The 25,192-nt window shown below is 50.2% G+C and overlaps 9 protein-coding genes across 9 annotated transcripts; 5 read left to right on the top strand and 4 right to left on the bottom strand.

The window, feature by feature from the left end:
- Nucleotides 1-1,072: 1,072 nt before the first annotated feature.
- On the top strand, nt 1,073-3,571 carry ANOM_000949 (fatty-acyl coenzyme A oxidase (Pox1); the record flags this gene model as incomplete). The annotated part of the gene is made up of 4 exons (XM_015546207.1): nt 1,073-1,678; nt 1,740-2,113; nt 2,175-2,841; nt 2,894-3,571. Coding segments are annotated over 4 exons (2,292 nt in total), but the record flags the coding sequence as incomplete, so codon positions are not given.
- Nucleotides 3,572-4,042: 471 nt separating this feature from the next.
- Nucleotides 4,043-5,353, bottom strand: ANOM_000950 (putative aldo-keto reductase (YakC); the record flags this gene model as incomplete). Its single annotated transcript, XM_015546208.1, has 6 exons — nt 4,043-4,338; nt 4,407-4,601; nt 4,663-4,776; nt 4,839-4,979; nt 5,048-5,126; nt 5,195-5,353. The coding sequence occupies 6 exons, from the start codon at nt 5,351-5,353 to the stop codon at nt 4,043-4,045; spliced, it is 984 nt and encodes a 327-aa protein (XP_015411748.1).
- Nucleotides 5,354-5,971: 618 nt separating this feature from the next.
- Nucleotides 5,972-7,292, bottom strand: ANOM_000951 (NADH:flavin oxidoreductase/NADH oxidase; the record flags this gene model as incomplete). The annotated part of the gene is made up of 2 exons (XM_015546209.1): nt 5,972-7,066; nt 7,125-7,292. 2 exons carry the CDS (start codon nt 7,290-7,292, stop codon nt 5,972-5,974), a joined length of 1,263 nt encoding a protein of 420 aa, XP_015411747.1.
- Nucleotides 7,293-8,288: 996 nt separating this feature from the next.
- Nucleotides 8,289-10,367, top strand: ANOM_000952 (putative acyl-CoA dehydrogenase; the record flags this gene model as incomplete). The annotated part of the gene is made up of 4 exons (XM_015546210.1): nt 8,289-8,397; nt 8,455-8,671; nt 8,722-8,784; nt 8,843-10,367. 4 exons carry the CDS (start codon nt 8,289-8,291, stop codon nt 10,365-10,367), a joined length of 1,914 nt encoding a protein of 637 aa, XP_015411750.1.
- A 1,053-nt stretch (nt 10,368-11,420) lies between these two features.
- On the top strand, nt 11,421-12,934 carry ANOM_000953 (class I SAM-dependent methyltransferase; the record flags this gene model as incomplete). Its single annotated transcript, XM_015546211.1, has 9 exons — nt 11,421-11,501; nt 11,577-11,611; nt 11,675-11,728; nt 11,789-11,795; nt 11,846-11,890; nt 11,947-12,104; nt 12,170-12,226; nt 12,278-12,632; nt 12,701-12,934. 9 exons carry the CDS (start codon nt 11,421-11,423, stop codon nt 12,932-12,934), a joined length of 1,026 nt encoding a protein of 341 aa, XP_015411749.1.
- A 1,873-nt stretch (nt 12,935-14,807) lies between these two features.
- On the top strand, nt 14,808-16,687 carry ANOM_000954 (sugar porter family MFS transporter; the record flags this gene model as incomplete). The annotated part of the gene is made up of 2 exons (XM_015546212.1): nt 14,808-15,459; nt 15,513-16,687. 2 exons carry the CDS (start codon nt 14,808-14,810, stop codon nt 16,685-16,687), a joined length of 1,827 nt encoding a protein of 608 aa, XP_015411752.1.
- A 286-nt stretch (nt 16,688-16,973) lies between these two features.
- ANOM_000955 (uncharacterized protein) lies at nt 16,974-20,306 on the bottom strand (the record flags this gene model as incomplete). The annotated part of the gene is made up of 2 exons (XM_015546213.1): nt 16,974-17,751; nt 19,888-20,306. 2 exons carry the CDS (start codon nt 20,304-20,306, stop codon nt 16,974-16,976), a joined length of 1,197 nt encoding a protein of 398 aa, XP_015411751.1.
- A 382-nt stretch (nt 20,307-20,688) lies between these two features.
- On the bottom strand, nt 20,689-21,164 carry ANOM_000956 (Dabb family protein; the record flags this gene model as incomplete). The annotated part of the gene is made up of 3 exons (XM_015546214.1): nt 20,689-20,794; nt 20,860-21,088; nt 21,146-21,164. The coding sequence occupies 3 exons, from the start codon at nt 21,162-21,164 to the stop codon at nt 20,689-20,691; spliced, it is 354 nt and encodes a 117-aa protein (XP_015411754.1).
- A 1,197-nt stretch (nt 21,165-22,361) lies between these two features.
- Nucleotides 22,362-24,413, top strand: ANOM_000957 (Zn(II)2Cys6 transcription factor; the record flags this gene model as incomplete). Its single annotated transcript, XM_015546215.1, has 5 exons — nt 22,362-22,647; nt 22,717-22,939; nt 23,034-23,553; nt 23,607-24,098; nt 24,153-24,413. 5 exons carry the CDS (start codon nt 22,362-22,364, stop codon nt 24,411-24,413), a joined length of 1,782 nt encoding a protein of 593 aa, XP_015411753.1.
- Nucleotides 24,414-25,192: the final 779 nt, after the last annotated feature.

The raw sequence follows: 25,192 nt of genomic DNA on the forward strand, positions 1-25,192 counted from the left end.
AGAAAAGGAGAACAGGAAAGCCGGGTGGAGTCCGTGAAGGAGGTCATCACGTTAGCCCGCCCGTGGTTTTCGTGGGTCCGACGGGGGAAAAGCCGGGGAAGCAGGACGGAAGAATCAATTGAAAGGAGTGTGATTATGTTCGGGGCTCACGATGAGGCTTCACTGGGACTCGAAGGTGGATCTGTCGTCATTCCCGTATTTCACATGTGATCGCGGGTTGGCGGAGAGGAAAAAGGAGTGGCCCCGATTCGTTTCTTATCCACAATATTGTGGTTTCGTTTACGGAGTAGTTTTGAAGCTCTCCCAATTCCCACTGGTGAGATCATGTGAAGTCGCGGATCTCTTAGCACGTGTCAAGCCTTTTAATGTAAATGATTAGTTGTTGTGAATTCCTTTCCTCCGCGCGTCTCCTGTTCACGCCGAAGTGGCTTCCAGGTTGCAGAGCGGTAAAGGGAAATGCGAAGTTGGGCCATGCCATGGAATTCGGAAGACAAAAACTACTACTAATCATAAATGATTCTAGTGTCAATTCGACACCGATGCATAGACTGGCTACCCCTCGCCAGTTTGGATCGGTCTAGTCACGTGCCCCGCGGCGCGCAATGTGGATCTCCCAGCGTATGGGGAAGCTTTTGACGTTCTGGGGTTTGAAAGATTTATGGATGCGATCAAACGGTATTCCCCGGTATTTTGGTTCTCTGATTTTATATTATACGACCAGATAGAGATCTGGGGGGGAAGTTGGTCGGATGTAGATACACCCTGTAGAGACTGCGTTGGCCCTGCAACTGATCGTTATCAGATAACAAGTCCAGCAGGGCAGGCCAATCATTAAATACGCTCAGGCTTGGATCGCTGTTGAACTGCTGCACGCCCTGCCGAGTTCGGGACAGACCCCTGTACGCAGAATAAGTTAAGTTGCCTTAGTGTTACATCCCTGGTAGGTATCGACAAGCCTAAAAGATGACTCGGTATCGTGAATTCCGAAGGCTCGTCGGCCGAGAAAGTTACGGCTACTGACCTGTCCGAATGACTTGGGGTTTTCGCCTCTTGCCGGTGAAGTAAGGCAGCAAGGCCACCAACAGACGAAGAACAGCCGAGGCTTCTGCCCCATTGGGCAATCGCTACGTTCACCCTCGGCCATTTTGTTTCTTGGTTCAGCTTCTGGGGCATTTTCCCCGTGGAGTGCTCTTCCTATAAGTCCTCCACTGCGCCCCCCTCCCCCATCTTGGTGACCAGATTTGTTTTCTCTACAATTCTCATTCACTTCTTATCATTCAGACATCGTCCATTCCCCATACAATCCTCACAACATGCCCTCTCCTCCTCCCGCCTGGGTCCAGGCGTTGAAGCCGGCTGGCCCGCAAGGCTCCGAGCTCCTCGCCCAGGAGCGCGCCCAGTCCACGTCGACGTTGACAAGTTGGCCGAATTATTACACACCAAGGAGGCATTGGCCAGACAACAGCAGATTCTGTCCATCATGGAGTCCGATAAGGTGTTCGATAAATCAGAGAACTACACCTTGGGCCGCACAGAGAAGATTCAAAGAGCGTTGGCCAAGGCGAAGCGCCTGCAGCAATTGGCTGTGCAACACAACTGGTCACAGGATGACTACTACATGGCCAACGATCTCTTGTCGGAGCCGACTCCCTATGGCCTCCATGCCAGTATGTTCTTGGTGAGTTACACTGCAACGCGACCAACCGATACTAGTCGACCACTAACGGATCTTCAATTAGGTTACTTTGCGGGAACAGACTACCCCTGAGCAAAAGAAGCTCTTCCTCGAACCGGCTTCGAACTACAAGATCATTGGATGTTACGCACAGACGGAATTGGGCCATGGTTCCAACGTCCGTGGCTTGGAAACGACTGCCACATGGAACCCTGACGACAAGACTTTCACAATCCACTCCCCTACCCTGACTGCCTCGAAGTGGTGGATCGGCTCCCTGGGTCGTACTGCCAACCACGCTGTGGTCATGGCCCAGCTGTACATCGGAGGCAAGAACTACGGCCCCCACCCGTTCGTTGTCCAGATCCGTGATTTGGAAACCCACCAACCTCTGGAGAATATCTACGTCGGAGATATTGGTCCTAAGTTCGGTTATAAGTGAGTAGCTCTTTCACATGTATAGTTCGTCTTCATGTCAACAAGATACTGACTGAACCAGCACGATGGACAATGGTTTCCTTTTGTTCAATAAGGTTAAGATTCCCCACGTTAACATGCTGGCCCGTTTCTCGCGCGTCGATAAGGAGACCAACAAGTATATGCGCCCGGCATCTCACTCTCTCCTATACGGTACTATGACCTGGGTCCGCTCCAACATTGTGCTGCAGGCTGGTAGTGTGTTGGCTCGTGGTGTCACCATCGCCACCCGTTATTGCGCGGTCCGTCGGCAGTTCCAGGACCGCGATGGCGGTAAAGACGCTGGAGAAAACCAGGTCCTGAACTACAAGATGGTCCAGGTCCGTCTCCTTCCTTTGCTCGCCTCCATGTATGCCCTCCACTTTACTGGCCGCGGTATGATGCGACTTTATGAGGAGAACCAGAAGCGGATGAAGGGTGCTGTTGAGGCTGGTCAGGACAAGAGAGGCGCAGGCCCTGAGCAGTTGAGGGCCGGTGCAGACCTGCTGGCAGATCTCCACGCCACTTCCTGCGGTCTGAAGGCACTCGCTAGTACCACCGCCGGAGAGGGTCTCGAGGTGTGTCGTCGGGCTTGTGGTGGTCACGGATACAGCAACTACAGCGGTATTGGACCGTGGTATGCGGACTACCTGCCTACATTGACCTGGGAGGGTGACAACTACATGTTGACACAACAGGTTGCAAGATACGTAAGTCACTAATCCTTGGTCTTTGGTCAAATTCGCCTGCTGACGGTCGTAGCTTTTGAAATCTGCCCGTGCCGTCCTTGCCGGTAAGGGAACGAACAACGACACATCCCAGATTCTGCAGACATATCTCTCTCGCCGGGAGAAGGGTGCTTCTTTCGACATCCTGGAAGAGGACAAGGACATCGTTGCCGCCTTTGCCTGGCGTACCGCACATCTCACCTTCGAGGCTCTGAAGCGCCGAGACGTCGAGAAGCGGTCATGGAACAGCCTGCTGGTCGACTTCTGGCGCCTGTCGACCGCGCACTCGCAGTACCTGGTTGTTAAGAACTTCTACGAAGCGGTCACTTCGCCCCAGCTCACATCTGAGCTGGACCCCGAGACTCTATCCTTGATGCACAAGCTCTTCCGCCTGTACTCTCTGCACACTCTGGAGCGTGAGGCCGGTGAGTTCTTCTCGTCCAGTGCCGTCACCACCCGCCAGATCTCGCTGGCGCAGTCGAACGCTGTGATGAAGCTTTTGGATGAGATCCGCCCTCACGCAGTGCGTCTGGTCGATGCCTGGAAGTTCCCTGACTGGCAGCTCGACAGCAGTCTGGGCCGCTATGATGGTGAAGTCTACCCAGACCTCTTCCGCCGTGCTTGCCAGAACCCGGTCAACGACCTGGTCTTCGACCCCTACCCATGGAATGAGAACGTGCTGAAGAACAGCGCACCCAAGAGCAAGCTTTAATTTCTTCGTTTGGTATAATTTCTGGCGATATAATTTTTTGATATGCATTCATGTACAGTTTAGGTTTTGGGATGGATTTGCTATGACGGGGTTATAGATATAGACTATCTATAGAATAGAAATATAGACCCTAGACGGATTGGGCTAGAACTATTGTACGGGTAAATATCAGTAATTTAACAAAGTCTCCCCGAACCTTGTACATTGTGGTCGTTTGGGAGTACTATCCAAGGCAGAGGATCAACAGAAGGCTGGTAAGGTTACCGCGCTTAGATCACAAATTGAGGCACACCACAACGATAAGACAAGAACTTCAGCTTGAAGAACGACTACACCTGTCGTGCATGGATGCTTTATCACCCCAATAGCATTCGTTTCTGGAACAAAGTCCGATTTGCCCCAAAGTTTACATATCATCATCCCTCACATCATGATCGAACTACATCCATATATACAACCGAAGAAACAGCACTAGTGCCCCACCAAAGCCTGATTCGCAGCGCCATACCGGTTCCCATGCGGCTTCGCAGCATCAATGATCTTCCTCATCGCCTGCTTCTCCTCCTCCGTCAAGTCAATCTCCCTCGAAGCCCAATTCTGCTCCAACCGAGTCGCCTTCGTGGTCCCCGGGATAGCAATGAACCCCTGCGCAGCAACCCACGCCAGCGCGATTTGACTAATCGAGCAGCCCCTCCGCGCAGCAAGCTTCTTGATCTCCTCCACAATAGCCCGGTTCTTGTAGAAATTCTCACCTTGGAACTTGGGACCTGGCGCAGAAAACATTAATTAGCAAAGTGTGATCTGGCATAGGGGAAGAGGGAAGAGGGAGATATACTCGTGCGGCGGAAGTCACCCTCCGCAAAGTCGTCCGGCGTCTTGAATGGGAAGTCATCCACGAGCCACCCGTGGCCCAGCGGGCTGTACGCCACATAGGCTACGTTGAGTTCGCGACATGTGTCGATGAGACCGTCTGTCTCGTGCAGTGTTTCGAAGGCGGAGTACTCGGCTTGGATGGCGTCGATTTTGGCGACTGTGGCCTTTAAGTTAGAAATAGTGCATCAAGGAATGGGGACGGGGGACGGGGGACGGACTGGAGTTGGCTTTGCGCAGCGTCGCGGCCGAACACTCGGACAGACCGATGTACTTGGTCTTGCCGGCTCGGCGGATCTCATCCAGCGCCGGGATGGACTCCTCCAGCGGGGTGTCTGATCTCGTTAGCTTTGCTAGCGTGATTACACACTTGCGTCTGGGAACATCTGACACATACTGGGATCTATCCGATGCAAGTAGTACAGGTCCGGGGCGAAGCCCAGCCGTTCAATGGTGCCCTCGATGTATTCCTTGATGTGCGCGGCGGAATTGGTGATGCCGCCGCCGCCGAAGACATTGAAGCCGCATTTTGAGGCGACTGGTGTGTGCGAAGTGTTAGATTCGATTAATGTTGCTTTATATGATGATCTCGGGATATCAACTGACTGAAGACTTTGTCACGGACGTTGTGTTTCCTGATGAAGTCACCCAGGAGCTTCTCGTTCACGCCTGCTTGATAGACGACCTTTACTCCGCCGGTTAGACGTTTAGACTCGCTCGGTGGTATTACAACTAGGATGCATGGTCACTCACGGCTGTGTCCCAGAATGTACATCCCAGTTCGATGGCTTTCAGCAGCACGGGCTCGGCTTCCTCTAGCGACAGGTTGCTGCCCAGGCCGAAGCTTAGACCCATCGCCCCAAAGCCTGGCGTGGGAACCTTGATGTTGGCGAAGGGGAGTGTTTTGACCATTTTCGTTGGGATGTTCGGGGTTGCTCCTGGGTTGATGTCACAGGGTTGAGGTTGTTTGGTTTAGGTTTATCTTCCCGGGGTCGTGGACATATTTATATTTCTTCAGCTCTTCCCGACATACGGCTTCTAGTAGCCAAAAGCCGGCACTTGACGTAGATTATACCGTCACACCAAATGTGATACAATGGAGAAGATACTCATTCAGCCAATTACTTCCCATCTTGACACTGTCGACTGCTGACACGGCTTTACTCGCTTATATCCGAATGTCCGATAAACACCGTTTGGCGCTGACGGCGGCGGGTGTTGTGGGGCCTGATGATGTCGTTTGAGGAGCAAACAACAGACTCCATTTTCAGTGGCTGTGAAACTGTCAGGGGAGAAAAATGCTTGTTTTGAGCCGCTGGTTATTAGCAGTGCTAGAATGTCATCGGTAATTTGATGCCCCACAGCGCGTTTCTAGAGTTGATCAGGATTGACTACAGGGCTGCTCTAGCCCTATCCTCTGTAGTATTTCATGGAACAGCCAGGACTGAAGTTGTGTATATAATAATAGTGGATATTATACTGTCTAGTCTATGTACATCTTTTCATGCCTCTAAATCGTCACGTCATAGTCTAATCAAAGATCGACGGCTTGTAAACTGAAGGATCGATATAAGGAGTACCACCACGTCTGGTGAATCCCCAGCGAATCTGATTGGCCATGGAGATTTCCGTATTGAGGTGCTGGGCGAAAGTCCAAGCTAGACCGGGGTCCTTCTGGAACCCACGTCCGACCAGAGCCACGTCGATGCCCTCCTCCTCGAGCAGCTGGTTGGCCTGCTTACCGTTGGTGATAGCACCCACGGCGGAAACAAGCATCTTATCGCCAACGGCCTTCTTCACAGCCACGGCGAAGGGGACCTGGAATCCGGGCCCGGACTTGACCTTCTGCGAGGCGTGCACACCACCGGAGCTGATGTCGATCAGATCCACGGCACCTTGGGCCACGAGCGCCTGGGCGAACTTCGCCGTCTCGTTGACGTTGAAGCTCTGCTCGGGGAGGACCTCCTCGAGCCAATCGGAGGCCGACACACGCAGGAAGACGGGAACATCAGGACCGACGGCGTCGCGAGTCAACTGGGCGATTTCCAGGGGAAGACGAATGCGGTTCTCAAACGAACCACCATACTCATCGGACCGGTTATTGGACGCAGGCGAAAGGAAACTGGACAGTAGATACCCGTGGGCATTATGAATCTCAATGAAATCCGCCCCGGCAGCAATAGCCCGCTTACAGGCCGCCACCCAGGCGTTCTTGAACTCCTCGATATCCGCCTTCGTCATGGCCTTGGGCTTCGGGTATGAATCAGCGAAGGGGATGTCGCTGGGTCCCTTGACGTTCTCGGGCCATCCGCCCACTTGCTCGGACGCGACGACGGCGCCCGCCATCCACGGCGGAACGGTGCTGGCTTTCCGGCCTGCGTGCGCGACCTGCACGCCGATCTTCTGGCCCTGGCTATGTACGAATTCAATGACCCGCTTCATCGGCGCGATGTGGCTGTCTTTCCAGAGACCGACGTCCTGGGGCGTGATGCGGCCCTCCGGTTGTACGGCCGTGGCTTCGATCATCATCAGTCCTGGGCCGCGCTGTGCGATTCCGCCCAGGTGCGCGACGTGCCAGTCTGTCATGTGGCCATCTTCGGCGGAGTATTGGCACAATGGGGCCAGCTGTCTGGTGTTAGTTTTGGGGGCGAGAGGCGAGTGACGTGGGATGGATAGTACTCACACCCAGGCGGTTCTGGAAGGTGACGCCGCGGACGGTGAAGGGCTGAAAGAGCTTAGGCACTTTCTGGCCGGTGGTCTGCGGGTTGGCTGCTGTTCCCGCGGGCGGGTTCTGGGCGGGAGTGAAGTACGAGATGCCCTGAGCGGGCTCGACGTAGTCAGGGGTATGCATTTTGTGTGTATGGATGTAATGATTTGGTCTTGGACTACGAAGATCTTGATATGGAACGTAAGCACTTTAAATACTACACACTCTGCACCATGGCCGAAAGCCTTCGAAATGTGCTCCACAGCCTTTGATTTCAAATCACCGCCGCAGTGGGTATACTTCAAGGCGACTTGTCACGGCAGTATACCGATTCTCTGGACATGATACCCAATGTTAGTCAGTTTCAGACTTTTTCCCCCCTTGCCGATCAACCGTGTGCGTGTTGATTGGACGGGGGAATTGGGGTTTTTCCATTAGTTCAATCATGGTTCCTTTCTTTTCTATGGGGCTTGTTCTATGGATTGTGAATCGATCCTTTCCAGGACTAGAGTTTGCACATCTCAGGCGATTGGCGGGCGGTGAGCTTAGTCAAGGGGGCGGCGAGATTATTCAGAAGTCGGACGAATGATGGGGAAAGTCTCCGAGGTCACGTGGATTAACTGTCGTGTATGCAGACACGTGACTATGTGTGACGTCTGTCACTATATCTTCTGTTTTCCTGAGTCTTGAGATCAATGCCCATGTCGGTGGCCTGATTGGATAATGTAATCTGGACCAAGTACCGTGGTCTGCGAGACGTCGCTGATTGGGCCAAATTCTAGGGGTCACGACTCTTGTACTCATCGGGCATGATCGGCGTTCGTTGCCTCTATGCTCCGCTGGTGTAGATAGGAGTGTACGGCACTAGACAGACGGTTTAGTATAGCTATTCATCTCTATGGAACCAGTGTCTTAGAAATACCTGATATACCTGGGACTTGTGGAACTCGACAGCGTTGGGTAAGAGAAACCTGGCCCTCAAGCCACCTCCTCCTCCCAGGTTGCCATAACCGAGGTAATCACGCGCTCTCCCACCGAGGCACGTTAGTGTATATCAAAGATGTGAAACTGGACTTCACCAACGTCGAACAGCCACATTTGGAAACTCAATACCAATATATCAAGGATTCTGGTATCATTATGGAGTCTGGACCTCGTCACGCCACTGTGGACCGTGGACATATCACGAAGCCTGAGCGGCTAGAGAACACATATACTTCCGACACCAGTCTTCAACGGGTTCTCTCCTGTACGCCTTACCACGGTCGCACTTTGTAAAACTTAAGGAAGGAACTAATTCGTACAGGGTACCTTCCATCGCAGAAACTGGAGCAAGCCCAATCGCAACTAGTGGAGTTGGGCGAGGAAGCTGTGTCGGACCAGATTCGGGAGTGGAGCGCGGATGCCGAGAGGCATCAGCCATATGTGAAGGGATTCGATGTCTGGGGTCAGCGATATGACTATGATCGACTGATGACGAGCGAAGGGTGGAAGCAGCTGGGTAAATGGGGTGCACGGCACGGGTAGGTCGTCTGTGTACCTCCACAATCCACCGATTTACTGACCGGTTAAGTGTCGTGTCGCTGGGATATGAGCCGACTTACGGGGCGGAGAGACGATTGGTTCAGTATGCTGTGTGAGTGGTTCTAATTTGGCCTGTGGCTTTTTAAACGCCGATCCTGACCCGGGGATAGGAACTATCTTTACTCTCCATCATCCGGGCTTTATTCCTGCCCTGTTAGTATGTCTGATGGGGCCGCGCTTGTTTTGAATCAGGAGCGCAAGAGCCTCCCTCCAGATCACCCCTTCCAGACGGCGTATCAGAAGTTGATCTCCACGAAGGAAGACTATTGGACTTCGGGTCAGTGGATGACCGAAAGAGCAGGAGGCAGCGATGTCCAAAATACGGAGACTTGGGCCACATACTCGCCTTTGTCACATAAGTCGAAGGCCTCCAACGGTCTCGACGAGGGTGACTACTTGATCAGCGGGTTCAAGTTCTTTTCCTCCGCCACTGATGCCAATATCGCTCTGATGCTTGCTAAAACGCCATCGGGAAAGCTCAGTACGTTCCTCGCACCACTGCGGAAGACCGTCGTCGGGTCAGATGGCAAGCCTCGAGTGGTCACCAATGGTGTCCGAATCCATCGTTTGAAGAACAAGTTGGGAACCAAGGAATTGCCTACAGCGGAGCTGGAACTTCAAGATATGCGCGCTCACCTGGTCGGCGATGTCGACCGTGGTGTGATGGCTATTGCACCATTGCTCAATATTACTCGGACTCATACATTCATTGGATCCCTGTCTGCATGGCGACGTGCCATTAGCATTACCAGGAGCTTTGCTAAAGCCAGAACAACGGTCGGCGAACCCTTGTGGCTCATCCCCATGCACCTGAGCCTACTAGCAGACCTGGAGGTGAAACATCGGGGGGGGATGAATCTCGGCTTTTTCACGGTTGCTGTCATGGGCGTGGTCGAAAATAACGGGGTTTCCACACCTGCGGCGCACCTGCCCACGAAAGGCAAGGAAGCCCAGGTAGTGTTCCGCGCTTTGACAGCCATCGCTAAGGCAGTGATTAGCAAGAACGCAATTGCAGGGATTCAAGAATGCCAAGAGGGAATGGGCGGGGTTGGATACATGGATGAACCGGACGAGCCGGAGTTCAACATTGCTCGACTGCTCCGGAACACTGCGGTGAACTCCATTTGGGAGGGAACCACCAATGTGCTGGCGAGTGAGCTCGTTCGCTTCCTTCTTAAAGGCGATAATTTGGCCATCTTCTCCGCCTGGTTCGAGCGCACCTTGGCCTTGATTACGATGCCTGAGTTCGCGAGCGCTTTGAAACAAACATGGTCTGGCTTCCTTTCTCGGGTCAAAGCCACCAGCGAGCCGCGGTTCATTCTGGCGGATGCTCGCCGAGTCATGTTTACTCTTGCCTGGATACTCAGCGGTGCTCTTCTTGCTCTGGACGCCGAGCGAGACGCTGATGGCGTTGCGACCGAAATTGCACGACGGTGGATCCTGTCCGGTGAAGGCGGCGTTGGTGACATGGTTTGGCGAGACATTATTAGCATGCAGCATCCTACAGACGCAGGGCCTTCGTCGATAACCAACGAGCATCTGCGCTGGGACTGTCGCATTGCTTGGGGGGTAGAGTTGCCAGCAAAGCAAGTGTCGGGCCATCGGTCATTTCAGGGGAACGCCTCCAAGTTGTGAGTCGCATAATGCATGTGGTCGCCGTTGTCATGATCCTCCATGTGCGTTACTCGAGGGCTAATATGGGGGCCCACTTCGCATTAATTGTACATAACGTATGATTGTACATAACGTATGAAGCTACTCTAGTGAACTGGCCAAGGCCCTTGTCAAGGCTAAATTCCACCATAAAAAGGGGGTAACCAGAAGCCCAAAACAAAGAAAAAAAACAGATACGGAATCTGGTCTTGAACTCTAAAGTTCGCAATGCCTGCCAACTTTGTCGGGCGCTTTGTAGACTAGATTATCGTTCTCGTGCAAATTCCTTGATTTCTCGTGGTATCAGGCTGTACAATAAACTTCTGATGGGCAGCAGATCCATTTTCACTTGAGTCTGGTAGCGGGAAAACTCGTGCCGATGGGTCTCCGAACATCCTTGAAGCGATGTGGATCGATTAATTATGTGATGACGAAGACTGGCGCATGGAAGTTGTCGCAGGTTGGAAAAGGGGATTTGACCATAATTCGCTAATTAGTTGCCGTTTGGGGCGCCAAACGTTAAGCCGGTGGGGGTCACGGGACGATGGGTCTCAACGGTCGTTAGCGTCTCCCTAACGATTTGATACGTTTCCAACTTTCTTGATCAAGACGCATCTCTTTACCTCGTCTGGACGTCCAACCTGCATGAATTCTTCCAGTACTGTTGGTCAAAGAATGAGAGAATCCACCGACTCCGCTGTGATTGGCGGACTAAGCAATCAATCGCTCCACCTCCCTCCTATAAAACAACAAGATTATAGAGTGAGACTAGCGGAAGGATCGGCTGCAACGCTGATTGTTCGGCGAGAAAAAAACCACGCGGTGTAACTCGACTAATGTGAAATCGCACTCCAGTTTGGAAGATCCCGCGTGGGGAAGGGCCCAACTGTTACTAAGAGTGAGGAAAAGTCTCAATCGTCGCCCGTTTAACACTGGCAAAGCCCTTGTCTTCGCACTCTGTATGCATAATTCCTGCTGTTAACGACCATCTCTCTGTCCTCTTAAAACGCAAGACCCCAGGCCATTGCAGCCACGATGGCCTCGTGGCAGGATGAGCGGCAACAGTTGGCCGTTCCTGAGTTACAGATACTAGCGATGGATCCTGTGCAGGTCGATGTGAGTTGATGCCACTCGGAGTCAGGGTTGAGGCAAGTTGCGGTGAGTGTAGTGGCTGACGCTGATTTACACCAGGATGAACCATTCGCAGACTCCATCTATAATGAATCGTGAGTAGCCGCAACCGTTATTACTTCACCGTGTATCGATTATAAGACTGACGAGACTATTAGATTAAACACTGCTAGTTTTATCACATCATTGAATTCCAGTATTTTAAATTATAAGTAGGTGGCCTATGACTGACTCCAGCTGTGACGGCAGATCTAACAAGGGTGACATTCTAGGTACGAGGTTAGTGAGCCGATCCTGCAAGCAATTCATGTCGCTGACTTCAACGCTAGAATGGCCGTCGTTATCATGCATTTCGCGAAGGAACATATTTGGTAGTATGTGTCTCTGGTCACCTCCTGAGCTATCGCCAGGTATATCTAACACCCGACAGCCGAATGATGAAGAAGAGCAAGATCGCATGGACCTAGCCCACCATATATATCGCTTACTTCTCGGAGGCGCTCTCTATCTTGCTCCAATCAAGAATGATGTTCAGCGGGTGCTGGACCTCGGCACTGGAACCGGTATCTGGGCGATAGATTTTGCTGAGTATGTGCATGGCTGCAAGCTTACAAACGTCTGACCGAGTTCGACTGCTAACATCGTGACCTTAGTGAGCATCCAGCGGCACAGGTTATTGGAACGGACCTAAGCCCTATACAACCTAGATGGTATGCACTATCTCAGCGTTTCAGTACCTTATTAACAGTGGTAATTGGTAGGGTTCCGCCAACGTGCACATTTGAGATTGATGACTTCGAATGTGATTGGCTATATAACCGACCATTTGACTTCATACATGCTCGTGAACTGGAGGGATGTATAGGCGATGATGTAAAGTTCTTTAAGCAAGCGTTCAAACATCTAGCTCCCGGAGGATATTTTGAAATGCAAGCAGTCACATCGCCTTTTCTTTCCGACGACGAGTCGTTAGACAAGGCCCCCAATGCCAAGCAGTGGATGGACAATCTTGTCAAGGGGTTACGAAAATTTGGCAAACCGGTCGATAATGTCGGCGGCTGGAAGGACAAGCTAAATGATGCTGGCTTCGTCGATCTACACCAGGAGATTCGCAAGGTTAGTAGTGTCTAGATTGACGTGCATAAGATCTATCGTCTCAGTTGTTACTAACCGGTGAATAACAGCTCCCAATTGGACCGTGGCCTAAGGACCCTAAATTGAAGGAGATCGGAAAATACCAAGGTGTCCAGGAGCTTCAGGTCATTGACTCTTACACTCCCGCTATCTTTTCACGCGTCCTTGGCTGGAGCCACGAGGAGATCCAGGTTTTAATGGCAAAGGTCAAACGTGAGTTGAGGGATCCATCCATCCATTTGTATCTGCCGGTCTATTTCATATATGGAAGGAAGCCCATATGATTATGAATCACGATTTAAAATATTGTCTTTGTTGTTAATCCTGTCTATCCCTTGATTGCCTGTTTTATGCTGGGTCATAGGTTTCCCTTTATTTCGTTTGATCGGGTATCTTAATGAGCCCTTCCCTTCTTTCCCCTATCCCGCGCGTGTCATATCATGGCCTTGAGCGGAAATAAAGGCATTGTGTGGTGGGGCAAGAATTTCCAGCGATACAATCTCATTCTTTCTGGATTGGGGAGGATCACTATCACTTTCTCGTCAAGCCTGAATTACCAAAGTTTGTGGTGAAGTTATGGAATATGCAAGGTCTAACACCCACTGTGCAACGTGACGTGGCTCACTGCTAGACCACGCCATTTGCATTCATCATTATTCACACGGCTCCTTCGGTAAGATGTGTCGATTATCGGGATCTAACACTGCTCTCAAACAAATACTGTGCCTTGGTGTGGCCTTCATCGATGGGATCAGACTATCATACTGTTCTAGAAGATTGTGATCATCGCCATGGAACCCCTCAGCTCTGGACATACACGAATAGGAGGATATCTAACAACCGGGCACCAAACCTGAACAACCTTCTGCATGCCCCTTGACGTGTGGTTTGAGTCACAGCTGTGGGTATAGGCCCATTGCGTCAACGCCAAGGGTGGCACTGCTGGAGTTTATCTCGTATAGCATGATGCTAGCTATGAACTCAAGTGCGGCATTTCTGGCTGATTCTTGCAAGACTTGTACCGAACATGGGTAGAAAGATTTACAGCTTGGCTGTGATAAGATGGGAGTGATACCCGTGACGTGATTGAAAGCCTAGGTCAGATGCCGCAGCCTTCCCGCATGCATCGTTCATTGTTAAAGACTAGCATAACCCACAACTGGATAAACGGACGATATAATGGCCTATGTGTGAAGTTGTCCCAAACATGATACATTGTCCGGGTACAAGAGACAATGTATCAAACGAGGTTGTTTCGAGGCCGACACGATGTCTTTTTATCGCGGCATAAACCAATATTCTCTAGCTCAAAGGCACTGTACTACTCTACTTGTTTCATGTAATATCCGCAATCAGCCCTCCATCGCAATGTTAGGCAACAGTCTATAGTCTCTCCACCGACGAGATGCCGAGGCTTGGCAGCAGCGTCAGGGCTACTAGCAGGTTTGGTATTGGAAGACTGAGAAGATGGCTACCTGTGATGGCCACCTATGATAGATGACCCCATTGCTCCCGCGAGCTCAAAGGAATTAAGCTTGTTTACAGGACGCTGTAGTGCACTTAAGATGAACTCCCGCCTGGAATGAGAGCCTGGGCTTTACCAGTTCTCGCGGCGGTGCAGTACCAGTTTCACCAATCATTTTCCGCTCAAAGGAGCATTGCAGTAATCTAGTCAGCTGGCTAGTCTCATCTCCGAGTATTTCCTAGGTACCAATGACAGTCGCCCTCAAGTGCCCCTTTGATTGACCCGATCTGTGTCTTGGGGTGAACTTTCTTGGCCTTTAATCAAGGCACCTGGCCTCGGTTTTGGGCATAGTGACATGGGCCATGCCCCTGAACCCCACATATCTTGCAACCTCAGGGCAGGCAGGACGAGAGCCAAGACTTGGCTAGCTTCGAGATTCCTCACTGGGACGAATCCGCCGCCCTTTTGCCAAGTCCGCCATGGCGGAACAGCTCTGGGCGCGAAGGAACCAATGATAGTCAACAGTGCAGCGGAGGTTTAAAATATGGGACCCAAATGTACTGTCACCCCCATGCCCCGGCTTTCCCCATGATGAAACTCTGGCCGAGGATACCCGATTATAAAACTGGAGACGTTTCCTGGCGCCACCGGTCCGGGGTAAAACCAAAAAATCAACAATTCACATGGCCATCATGTCAAGTCCGGCGGAAAATGAGAAGAACTTGGAGACACTGTTTCCCAGTTCCGAACATATTCAAGACTCACCCGGTTCATCACCACATGCCGCTCTGGACAAGGAAGCGCGTATACGGTATGAGCGTGACCGAGCGAGCTTTGGAACCAAGTTCTTCAAGTTCTTCGGATGGATGGGTGACTTGCCCGAATGGAAAATTGGTGGGGAAAAGCTCAAGGGTAGAGCCCTGAACTGGTCCATTGGGTTCATTGCTAGCTGCGGGTTCCTGATGTTTGGCTACGACCAGGGTGTTCTGAGTGCCCTGCTCACGCTTGATTCCTTTCAGGAGGTTCTCCCACTCATGACTCCGCGCGAGAAATCAAATGATCTTTGTTGGCTAGACAATCCGACTAATACCATTCCCCATCCTACGTACTGTACAGGCGACCCAAATACCCAGGCAGCAGGAGTCGCCATATACCAGATCGGATGCTGGATGGGTTCACTCGTAATTCTGGTTTACGGTGAACGCTGGGGACGAAAGTCGAGTACATTCTGGGGTTCTTCTATTATGATTATTGGAACTATCATGCAGGCGGCCTGCTTCGACTATGGTTTGTTCGTGGCAGGTCGTGTCGTTGGGGGTATTGGCAACGGCATGGTAACGTCCAGTGAGTCTTTCCCAAGGTGTCTTCTTCTAAGACAATCATACTGATCGAAGTAGCGATTCCAACTTGGCAGTCCGAATGTGCTCGGCCGCATCAGCGCGGTGTCCTGATCATGCTCTCCGGTGCTCTTATATCTGCTGGTGTTATGATCGCATACTGGGTGGATTACGGGTTTTACTTCCTGACCGGTTCTGTCCGCTGGAGGTTCCCACTGATGTTCCAATCTTTCTTTACTATTGTTGTCATGATCGGCTTACTTTATCTTCCCGATTCCCCCAGATGGCTCACCATGCAAGGACGCCATGCTGAGGCTCGCGATGTCACTGCTCGACTTGTCGGCAAGTCAGAAGACCATCCAGAGGTTGAAGAAGAGTTACGCAACATCAATGAAGCGCTGGAGGTCCAGAGCCGCGGCGGTAGCTTCAAGTACCGCGAGCTGCTCACTAATGGACCGTCGCAGAACCTCCGTCGTTCCGCTTTAGCCATGGTCTCTCAATTCTTCCAACAGATGTGCGGTATAAATCTAGTTACATACTACGCGACCGCGATCTTTGAAAACTCTCTCGGATTCGGGCCATCAATGGCGCGTCTTTTGGCCGCCTGTAATGGAACAGAGTACTTCATGGCGTCACTCATAGCCCTGCCGCTCATCGAACGGACTGGTCGACGGAAGCTCATGATAATCGGTGCCTTTGGGATGATGGCCTCGATGGCGATACTAGCTGGTACTGTATCGACCGGAGAAATAATGGAAAACGGATCGCCCAAGCTGGAGACAAAGTACGGAGTCACGGCGACTGTGTTCTTGTTCGTTTTCAACTCATTCTTCGCCATTGGTTGGTTGGGGATGACCTGGCTGTATCCCGCTGAGATCACAAACCTTCGCATTCGCATCCAGGCCAACGCTCTGTCCACCAGTTCCAACTGGATGTCCAATTTCCTTATTGTCATGATTACACCACCCGCCTTTGCGAACTTAGGATATCAGACGTACATAATTTTCGCAGTCTTCAATGCTGCACTTATTCCCTGCGTTTATCTCTTCTTCCCTGAAACCAAGGGCCGAACACTTGAAGAGCTAGATGTGGTGTTCGCTAGTGCTAATGCTGAGGGCATATCGCCTGTGAAGCAGAGTTTGCAGATGCCGAAATTGACTGGCGAGAGTCTGGACCGCGAGTTGGCGCGCTACTTCGGTACCAGCAGTGATGAAGAGACTTCAAGGGAGGATTAGATGGCATTCTTGGGATCTTAAATTGATGGTTTGCCATCTAGCGGACTAGCTTTTTCTTTTCTTTTTTCCGCACTAGAACAGTTTTGGCTTGACATTAACGTTTATAGAGACCTGGGATTTATATAGGCGGAACGGCAATGTACATGTTTCTTCTCCGAGCTCTTTTTGATAGACGAAATTGGAATATTTAACATCCAGCTGTACAGGGCCTATATTGCCTATACGCCGCCCCATTGACCCCCCTCAGCACTCCGAAGCTTTAGACCGTCCCGCCTCAACCTAGACTCTAAGCAGAATCCCACTCATAACCCATCAACCCCGTCCCATCCCAACACCCAACATACTCACAATCCAACCCCCCAGCTTTCAAAATACTCGTCTCCACCCACAAGCAAATACCCCCAGTCTCTGCCAACTCCCCACCAGGCCCATAAGCCCTCAAAAAGTCCTTCCTAAGCCGCACATGCACTTTACTCATCCTCCCCATGCGCTCCATACACTCCATATCCAGAAAATAGAACAGCTGCACCTTGCGATTATAACCGAACTCCTCGGGCTCCCCATCCCGAAACCTCCCACTGCGCGGGTCATAACACATTCGCTTATCCAAAAGCCCCGTCTCCGAGCCCGCAGACTGTAACTCACTCAACCATCCCGTAGCAGACGCATCAAACTTCCCAAACCACGTTTCCCGTTCCACATCCGTAAGACCCGAATGATCTTGGCCTTCGACCACGAAGCACAGATTCTCCGGAAAACGGGTCAGACGCACTCGACCATGTCTTATATCCCTCGTGTCCTCCCTCCTCCGCGGCGCCCCCTTCAACGGACTAGGAAGCCTTCCTTCGGGACCAGTAGCAGATGCGATCGCAGGTATACGGTGATAATAGCACCCCCAATACCCAGTTTTATCCACAAGGGGCGCACAGGGTCCCAGACACCCCATCCCGATGTTCTGGGGCTTGTTTGTAGCGTATTGCGTTCTGTCAGATGCCACGGTGATGGTCTCGCGGTATATGCCTGCGTCGTCCGGGAGGGCGTCCCAGAAGGTCGTTACGGGGTCGCTGTGCCACCATTTTTCGTAGTCGGCTTTGGTAGGCCAGTAGGTGAGGTGGATTGTTGTCGTTAGGGGGCCGGGCCGGGTGGGTTAGGGTTGAGGTGTTTCCGGGGGGCAGGTGTGGTGTTAGGAGGGCAGTGAGTTGGGTGCTTAGCGGCGAGGGGATGTCTGTGGAGTGTTGTTGGATTCCGAATATGGTGTAGACTATTGAGGATGTTTTGAGAGGCGTTAGGGCGTACATTGTTGGGATTGTTCTTGATCTGGGGATGAAGGGGATACTGTGAATACGAGGGTGCACTGGTGGGCTGGCACGGTGACGCGTGTCTTCGGGCTTATGAAGGTACTTTATGGGATTCTTTTTATTGTTCTTGCAACCTGGTTCTAGGCCCGGTCTCGAACGTCCGCTTTGTTCGGGGATGATCGATTTGTAGAAGACCAGTAGCAGGTTAGTAGTACCATTTGGGGAATCAATTGGTCATACAATGCTCTTCGTATCAGCCATAACCAAGATGTGGGGATTTACAATTACTACCCTACAGGGAATACCCATGAATGGAGACTCCACAAAACAACATTGGCTGAGTTCGGTCAAAGTGATCGAGATCCGGTCTATGAAATCCTGCAGAAACTATCTTTCCGACGAACCGTAGAAACATCCTACAGGTACTTTATCCGCTTAGCCTTTCAGGAATTCCTTTCGGCAAGATATACTTTGTATGAGGTTTGACAGAGGGTGGAAAGCAAGTCACCTGTATACAAATCCCGGGTTCCATGGAACCTGACAAGCCAGAACGTTGCATCGCCCGTGGAAAGTATATTGGTCGGTATGACATTATGTGGCGATTCATTACGGGCCTCTTAGAATTAGGGGATGCCTTGATCACAAGCCACGCGACCTGCTCGGTCCAGGCCATGCCTGAATACTACTAGTAACACACTACCTCAGAACCATAGTTTATGTTTAGACAAGTCTATGAGAGTCTTTAACTGGCGAGGCTTCTCTTCCCGGCTTAAACCAACTGCGAGGTGATTGGGCCGTTATTGAAAGAATTAGCACCAGAGCACACAAATACAAGCTCGCTCTGGAGGGACTAGCTAAGGCGTTCCTGAATTTCTTCGTGCCGTATTAACCAATACACATCCACACCACTCACCAGGATCACCATCAAGGCCATAAGAATGAAACGCTCCTTATACAAAGGGGGGTCATGCGGGGGTTACGGCGAAACTCGAGGCTGGAAGACAGCATTCTTCTCGCCGTGATGCCCCAGTTCGAAATTGATAAAAGTATGCAATGCTCCCTATCAATCTTGTCAAAAGCCTCGGTTCCCTTCTTGCCGACGACTCAAAGGTGTCCACTGGTTTGTGGTACACGTTATCTACCGATAAGAAACCCTCCAGAGAGGTGTAATCGATTCAGTGGTATCGCACCTTGGAAACCAATCTAAAGAGATCATAAGAAATAAGGAGAAAGTCCGCCGATATTGAGACTTCGCTTGATGGTAAGTTCGACCAACTTGGGTTCCTTTCTAATGTTGAATGTCAACATTAAGTTAGGGCCATGCTTTCGGCTGAAAAGGCCGCTTTAATCTACAAGGGTTGGCGATACCAAAAATCATGCAAAATGGCTGTTGATTGGTGAAGACCTAACGTTGCAGGATCCCTACCACAACTTAAGCTAGTATCTTAGGAGTACAACCTTACCTATAGATTCAATTGTTCTGTATTCGCTGCAGCCTTGACACCTTGCGCAGACATTATAGCTCTGCATGCAGCACCATTGAAACCAGAACAAGATCTGAGGGACAGCTAAGAGAATCATATGGAAGCGGAGGTAAAGGAAGAAAACGCAACATTATCATGAATGATGATAGCCAACTTAGCCTCTATATCAGAGATGCCAAATATAACCTAATCCAACCCACAATCTATTTTTTAACCCAGTAGTTCCACTACCACAAGGTCTAAGCTTTCTTAGCCTGTTCAAAGTATAATTAGCTATCTAGATAAAACCTCACAGATAGAACTAATCAGCAATTTCTTTCCCTGTGACCTTTTGGCAGTATATGAGTAACCCCTTTTAATAACCCTGTTTTACCACCATCTATGCATGCCGCAAAATCAGTCCCTCTTGCGTACATACTTCGTATGCAACCCCGTCGCAACCATCACACGGTCCCCATTTTCCTTGACCTTCTCAATCTCCACCGATACGAACGCCAGCGTTCCCCCAACTTTCAGCGCCCGCCCTGTAATTTCCAGAACCTCCCCCTGCGTCGCCGACGAGAGATACGAGACATGCAAATCAGTGCTCACGCCAGTATAACTGGCGCCGTGCGACGCGATGGCCATCCCCGCTGCCCAGTCGACGACACACGCGGATAGCGTGCCATGTAGGCCCCCTTTGGAATTGGTGTGGTTATCAGTTACTCGCAAACTGGCGTGGATGGTCCCCGGCGAGGCGTCGGTGATTGTGATAGTGTCTAGTAGGAGGGCGTAGATAGGGCTTTTGGCGCGTTGCGCATCCCAGACATCACGGACGTGGTTTAGTGTAGAGTTCATTTTGATATGTTAACTGGATAAGAATTGCGGAATATGTTTGAATGAGGGCTGTCTGGCTGGGGTTGCTCTCATTTATTTGGGCTTTATCGGACCGGGGTCTATCCGAACCGACCGGATGGGGCCCGTCTATCGGCTCATCCGATGGATGTATTCGAAGAATTATTGGCAAATATGAATATTTACCTCAAGAAAACTAGCCGACGTCTGTAGACTGGAATGGTATGCCTCCGTGCACTGATACATATACATATCCCTATACTCACTCTCCACCTTTGCCAATGCTCAAAGTAAAGAAAGAACCTACGGAGAATATCCGTTCAACGAGTACATTATGGTTTACATAAACAGTAGATCACAACCTAAACAATTTAATCTAATATTTCTATACTAACAAGGGAAATTGACACATATATTCATCTTCCGGGTCCACCTCGAAATCAAACCGCACCAGGTCCTCTTTATAGGGAAACATGTATGTTGAAGTCACCCTGCAGTAAAATGAGATGCTTAGTACACCAACCACCAATATTCGCGCTCAAGGATAAGAACATACCAGTGGTGCTCCTGACTAGCCTGGTACTCAGCTAAAGCGGCTTGGTTCTCATGATAGCTCACAAGAGCGATCTGGAATCCTTTGCTGCGATCAATCGGGTCGGTGACACTGGGACCCCCGACGATGAGTCTTCCCGCTTTGACGCAGGACAGTTTCTTCAACTTTTTTAATTCAGTGACAAAGGTCTTCCTGTGCTCCTCGCTGACATCGGAGCGGAACTTGAACAGCACTGCATGAGTGTATTAGAAACATGGGGTGTGTCCTGGGAGCTTGGAGTCCAACTCACCGATGTGGATGAGAGTCATTATGGAGAACTCGATTGTCTATAGGATGACTGGAAATATGGTTGTTTTGAGTTAGTTTGTGCAAAGAATAGATTATGTGGGTTTAAATAAGTGTGAACTCGGCGTAGGATTGCGGTGTTCATGGTCTGCGGATGGAAGCCGTCGGTGCGGATGCGCTCCGCTCTCCCGAATCGCGGCATAGATGAGACACCTCGATACTAGTGTTTGGATTCAACAACGCCAAAGTAAAGTGCTATCCTTCGTGATATCGGTCTAATCAGAACGATGACGAATGTATAAAATACCTCGCGGGCCATTGTACAGGTCATCGAATGAACAAACCTACCACGCGAATTCCGTTGTCTGGGCCTCTCAGAACATTCAATTCTTCAAGACCTGGCCGGAAGTATGGCACAAGATGCTGAAGGGATCGTTTTGATGGCGCATTCGACTGTGGGGACTGTGTTTGTGCATTCAGCGGATGGAGAACTGGTTCTAAAGATCATGAGCCATAGGGGGGTCCATATGACCAATGGTACGTGGGGTGGTCCGTTGATGAACGTGCTCTATATAGTTAAAAGTGAAGGACACTACAACCGCAATCAATGTAGAGGTTCCACCGGGTTGGCCAAAAATTAGCTGGTTACTTGACGAGTCCTGTACTAGATCCAAACATACTCTCGAACTTTTTATTTCAAATATAAAATAGTATATAAATTACTAATAGTGAAATATTCTTTCAGGGCGAAGTGGTAATAGGCCCAGATGATCGGCGTTTTAGTGCGCCTCCTAGGCATAAAGTTCCATACGTGGCAGTGACTAGACTTGACCCTAGGAGCCTCCTATAGAAGGCGCACGCATTCTCCAGATAATAAATTATCTCCTACTATCATAGCTTCTCTTTATCGTTGCATTGTCCTTTCCTTTCTTCTGTTAGCTGCAAACGAGAGCGATTATTGCCACTCTAAGAACCCCTGAGTCCTGACTCTAGGGCTACGGGCCTGGAACCTTCCTCCAGGGGCGGACTGTTTAGTAAGCATACCCTTACCTCGGGTCTTTCAGTTGCAAATCGATCTAGGGCATGGCAATGAGACTCAAGTCCAGCATCCCGCACTGCATCATCTTTCACATTCTAACTTTCACGGGGACACTTAGAAACTTACACGTCTTGGCAGCTGTGTGAATCTCCGCTCTCCGGATCCCTTCTCGCAAGCACCCATGGCAAGTCATCTAGATCAACCTTCCATTGGTCCGGAGAACCCTCCACCCCAACTGGAATGTCCTATGCAGCCTACTGCAGAACAAAGTGACCATGGCATAGCCTATCATCCTTCCCATAAGCGGAATGCCTGTACAACCTGTCGGCGGATGAAGTCCAAATGTGACATGGAAAAGCCTACCTGTGGAGCTTGCTCTAAATATAACCGAGCATGCACCTACGAGGCGACGCGGAAGAAAAGTGGTCCAAAGCGAGGATATACGGCCGTCCTGGGCTCTCGATTAGGTAGGTCTGAAAACCGGCGAAGTCATGTAATTAGGTTATGAATACTAATATTGCTCGCTCGTTGAACAGCACAGGTGGAAGCACTGCTTAGTACCCAAATGCTTGGTATTGCAGGGAATCAACCCCCTTCTGCCACTTTTCTGGACGAATGGGTAGATGGAGCCGCTGGCACTAATATGAGCGATACTGGTTCTCACCCAAACTCAACGGCAGAAACCGAGTCCTCGTCATCAAGCGCGACTGACGGGACATATCCAGGACCCGCCGTCGCGATGGATATGATTAGTTTAGGGTTAGAGGAACCTCTCCCAGATAAAGACGTTATTGATGACCTGCATGTCTCCTAACTCCCGTATCTCAAAGTGGGATTCTGCTAATATATACAGGAACCGGATCTACTTCGAAGATGTCCACATTTATATGCAGATTATACATCATCAGAGGCACCTGGCTGCGTTGAACAATGCCGCTCATGCCCAGCCACCAATTTGTCTTCAATACATGATCTGGTGCCATGCAGCCCTGGTCAGCGAAAAATATAATCCTCTACATCCAGCATTCTACGAAAGAGCCCGCAAGTACGCCGAGGCGGATGAGATGAAAGGCTATGGCGCAGGGATCCTCTCATTATCACATGCTCAAACATGGCTCCTTATCACTGCGTACGAGTACAAGATGATGTTCTTTCCGAGGGCTTGGTTAAGCTGTGGAAAGGCATCTAGGCTCGCGATTATGCTAGGGCTGCATCAGCTAGACAGCCCGAATCCCCAGGCGAAACAGTGCTTCATGCCTTCTACGGATTGGGTGGAGAAGGAAGAGCGACGGAGGGTCTTTTGGATGACCTTTTGTATTGATAAATTTGCCACCATTGGAACAGGCTGGCCTGTCGGGGTCGACGAGGCAGAAGTAAGCTCTCCCAATCTTGTCCCCAAATGCGAGTGGCGTATTAATAAGGACAGGTCATGACAAATCTCCCTGCTAGTGAGGAAGCCTTTATTACAGGCCAGTCGGAGCCAACGGCATGTCTTAGTGATATTTTAAAGGGAGAGGGACTCGCAACATTGTCCCCTTCGGCAAGTGTCGGCTTCGTGTCGTGCATCTTCGGCCGAATTACAAACCATCTTCGTCTCCCTCACTCGCAGAACGACGATAGTTATAGTACTGGAGGCTTTTGGCAGCGGCACAGGTCTTGCGACGAGATTCTGCTCAATTTTGCTCTATCAATGCCAAATCATCTACGTCTTCCCAATGGGATGGGCGATCCCAATATCATTTTCTGTAACATCGCTCTTCAAACGGCCGTTATATGCCTTCATCAAGCTGCGATCTACAGAGCGGAGTGGAACAGCATATCAGAGTTTCCGATTGTTGAAAGCAAGCTAAGGTGCAGTGCTGCTGCTCAGCAAATTCTGGAGATTATAAAGATGGTTGGTCCTATAAACATGAGCAAGGTAAGCTTTCTTCTAGTCTGTTGAAACACTTCGTAAATCACTGACGGGGTGTAGGTGAATCCTTTTGTGTCATTCTGTGTCTATGTGGCAGCACGCGTGTACATTCAGCATCTCAAGCTTCATCCTGATGATACAGAAGCCCACTCTGCTTTCCAGTTCTTCCGTTCGGTTATTAATACCCTCAAAGCTACAAACCCCCTAGCTGAATCCTTTCTCTTCCAGTTGGATGTTGACAGTGAAGGAAGGTCTTTCGAAGGCCTTCGGCTACCGACAAACAATTTTCCCATTTCGATGCTTTCTCCTAGCAACCTATAGCAAGACTGGGTTTGGTTATACAATGATCCCTCCTTTGTATCGTGTTGCGTCCACATAAGTAATCATTCATCTTTGTACCCTAAGTAGCCAGCTTCCAACATGCATATTAATATTACAAACTTGAGATTCACAATACTTAAGAATACACATATCGTTAACACATTCTGGATTTAGAGTAACAGCAACAGAATAACATGTCTCTCCGGTACCAAAAGATTGGTTCCCAAAAACCTGACTGTTAATCAGCCATGGCTTGAACTACTGGATGTCTAGACTCTACCAAGTTATTAATCGACCCTACCATTGTATTCACAATACCTTAGATCAGTCAAATAATTCCAAGAAAGAATGCAGATCACATCCCCTTATCGACCCTGGCCACAGGGTTAGGGTTGTCGCAAGACCCCACAAAATAGTGGAGAAGAGTAACAATCGGGGCAACAATCTCTCCGATGCAGCCCTAAGAAAAACCTAAATTCCTACCAATAATTATTTTCCAAGACTAGCCAAATCTAGTTTCCGTTGCGCGCTTCAAACTTGAATAAGCATCGAGATAGACAAGACTGGAGAATATTAGCGCGGTTTCTCCTGTGGCCCCGTGCGGTCTTTACTGCAATGGGCTGTGTAGACTCTTTTATGGCATTTTTCATGTGGGTAGGTTATATGGTCTTCTGGTGCCGGTCTTCTTATCCTGGGTTGATTGGAGATGCTACTTCGTTTATCTAATTTTCGGGGATCTACAATTCTATAGTGGAGCTGTTCCTAAGAGTAGATTTTCT

This window comes from Aspergillus nomiae (assembly GCF_001204775.2).
Source record: "Aspergillus nomiae NRRL 13137 chromosome Unknown contig00008, whole genome shotgun sequence".
Classification (NCBI taxonomy): domain Eukaryota; kingdom Fungi; phylum Ascomycota; class Eurotiomycetes; order Eurotiales; family Aspergillaceae; genus Aspergillus; species Aspergillus nomiae.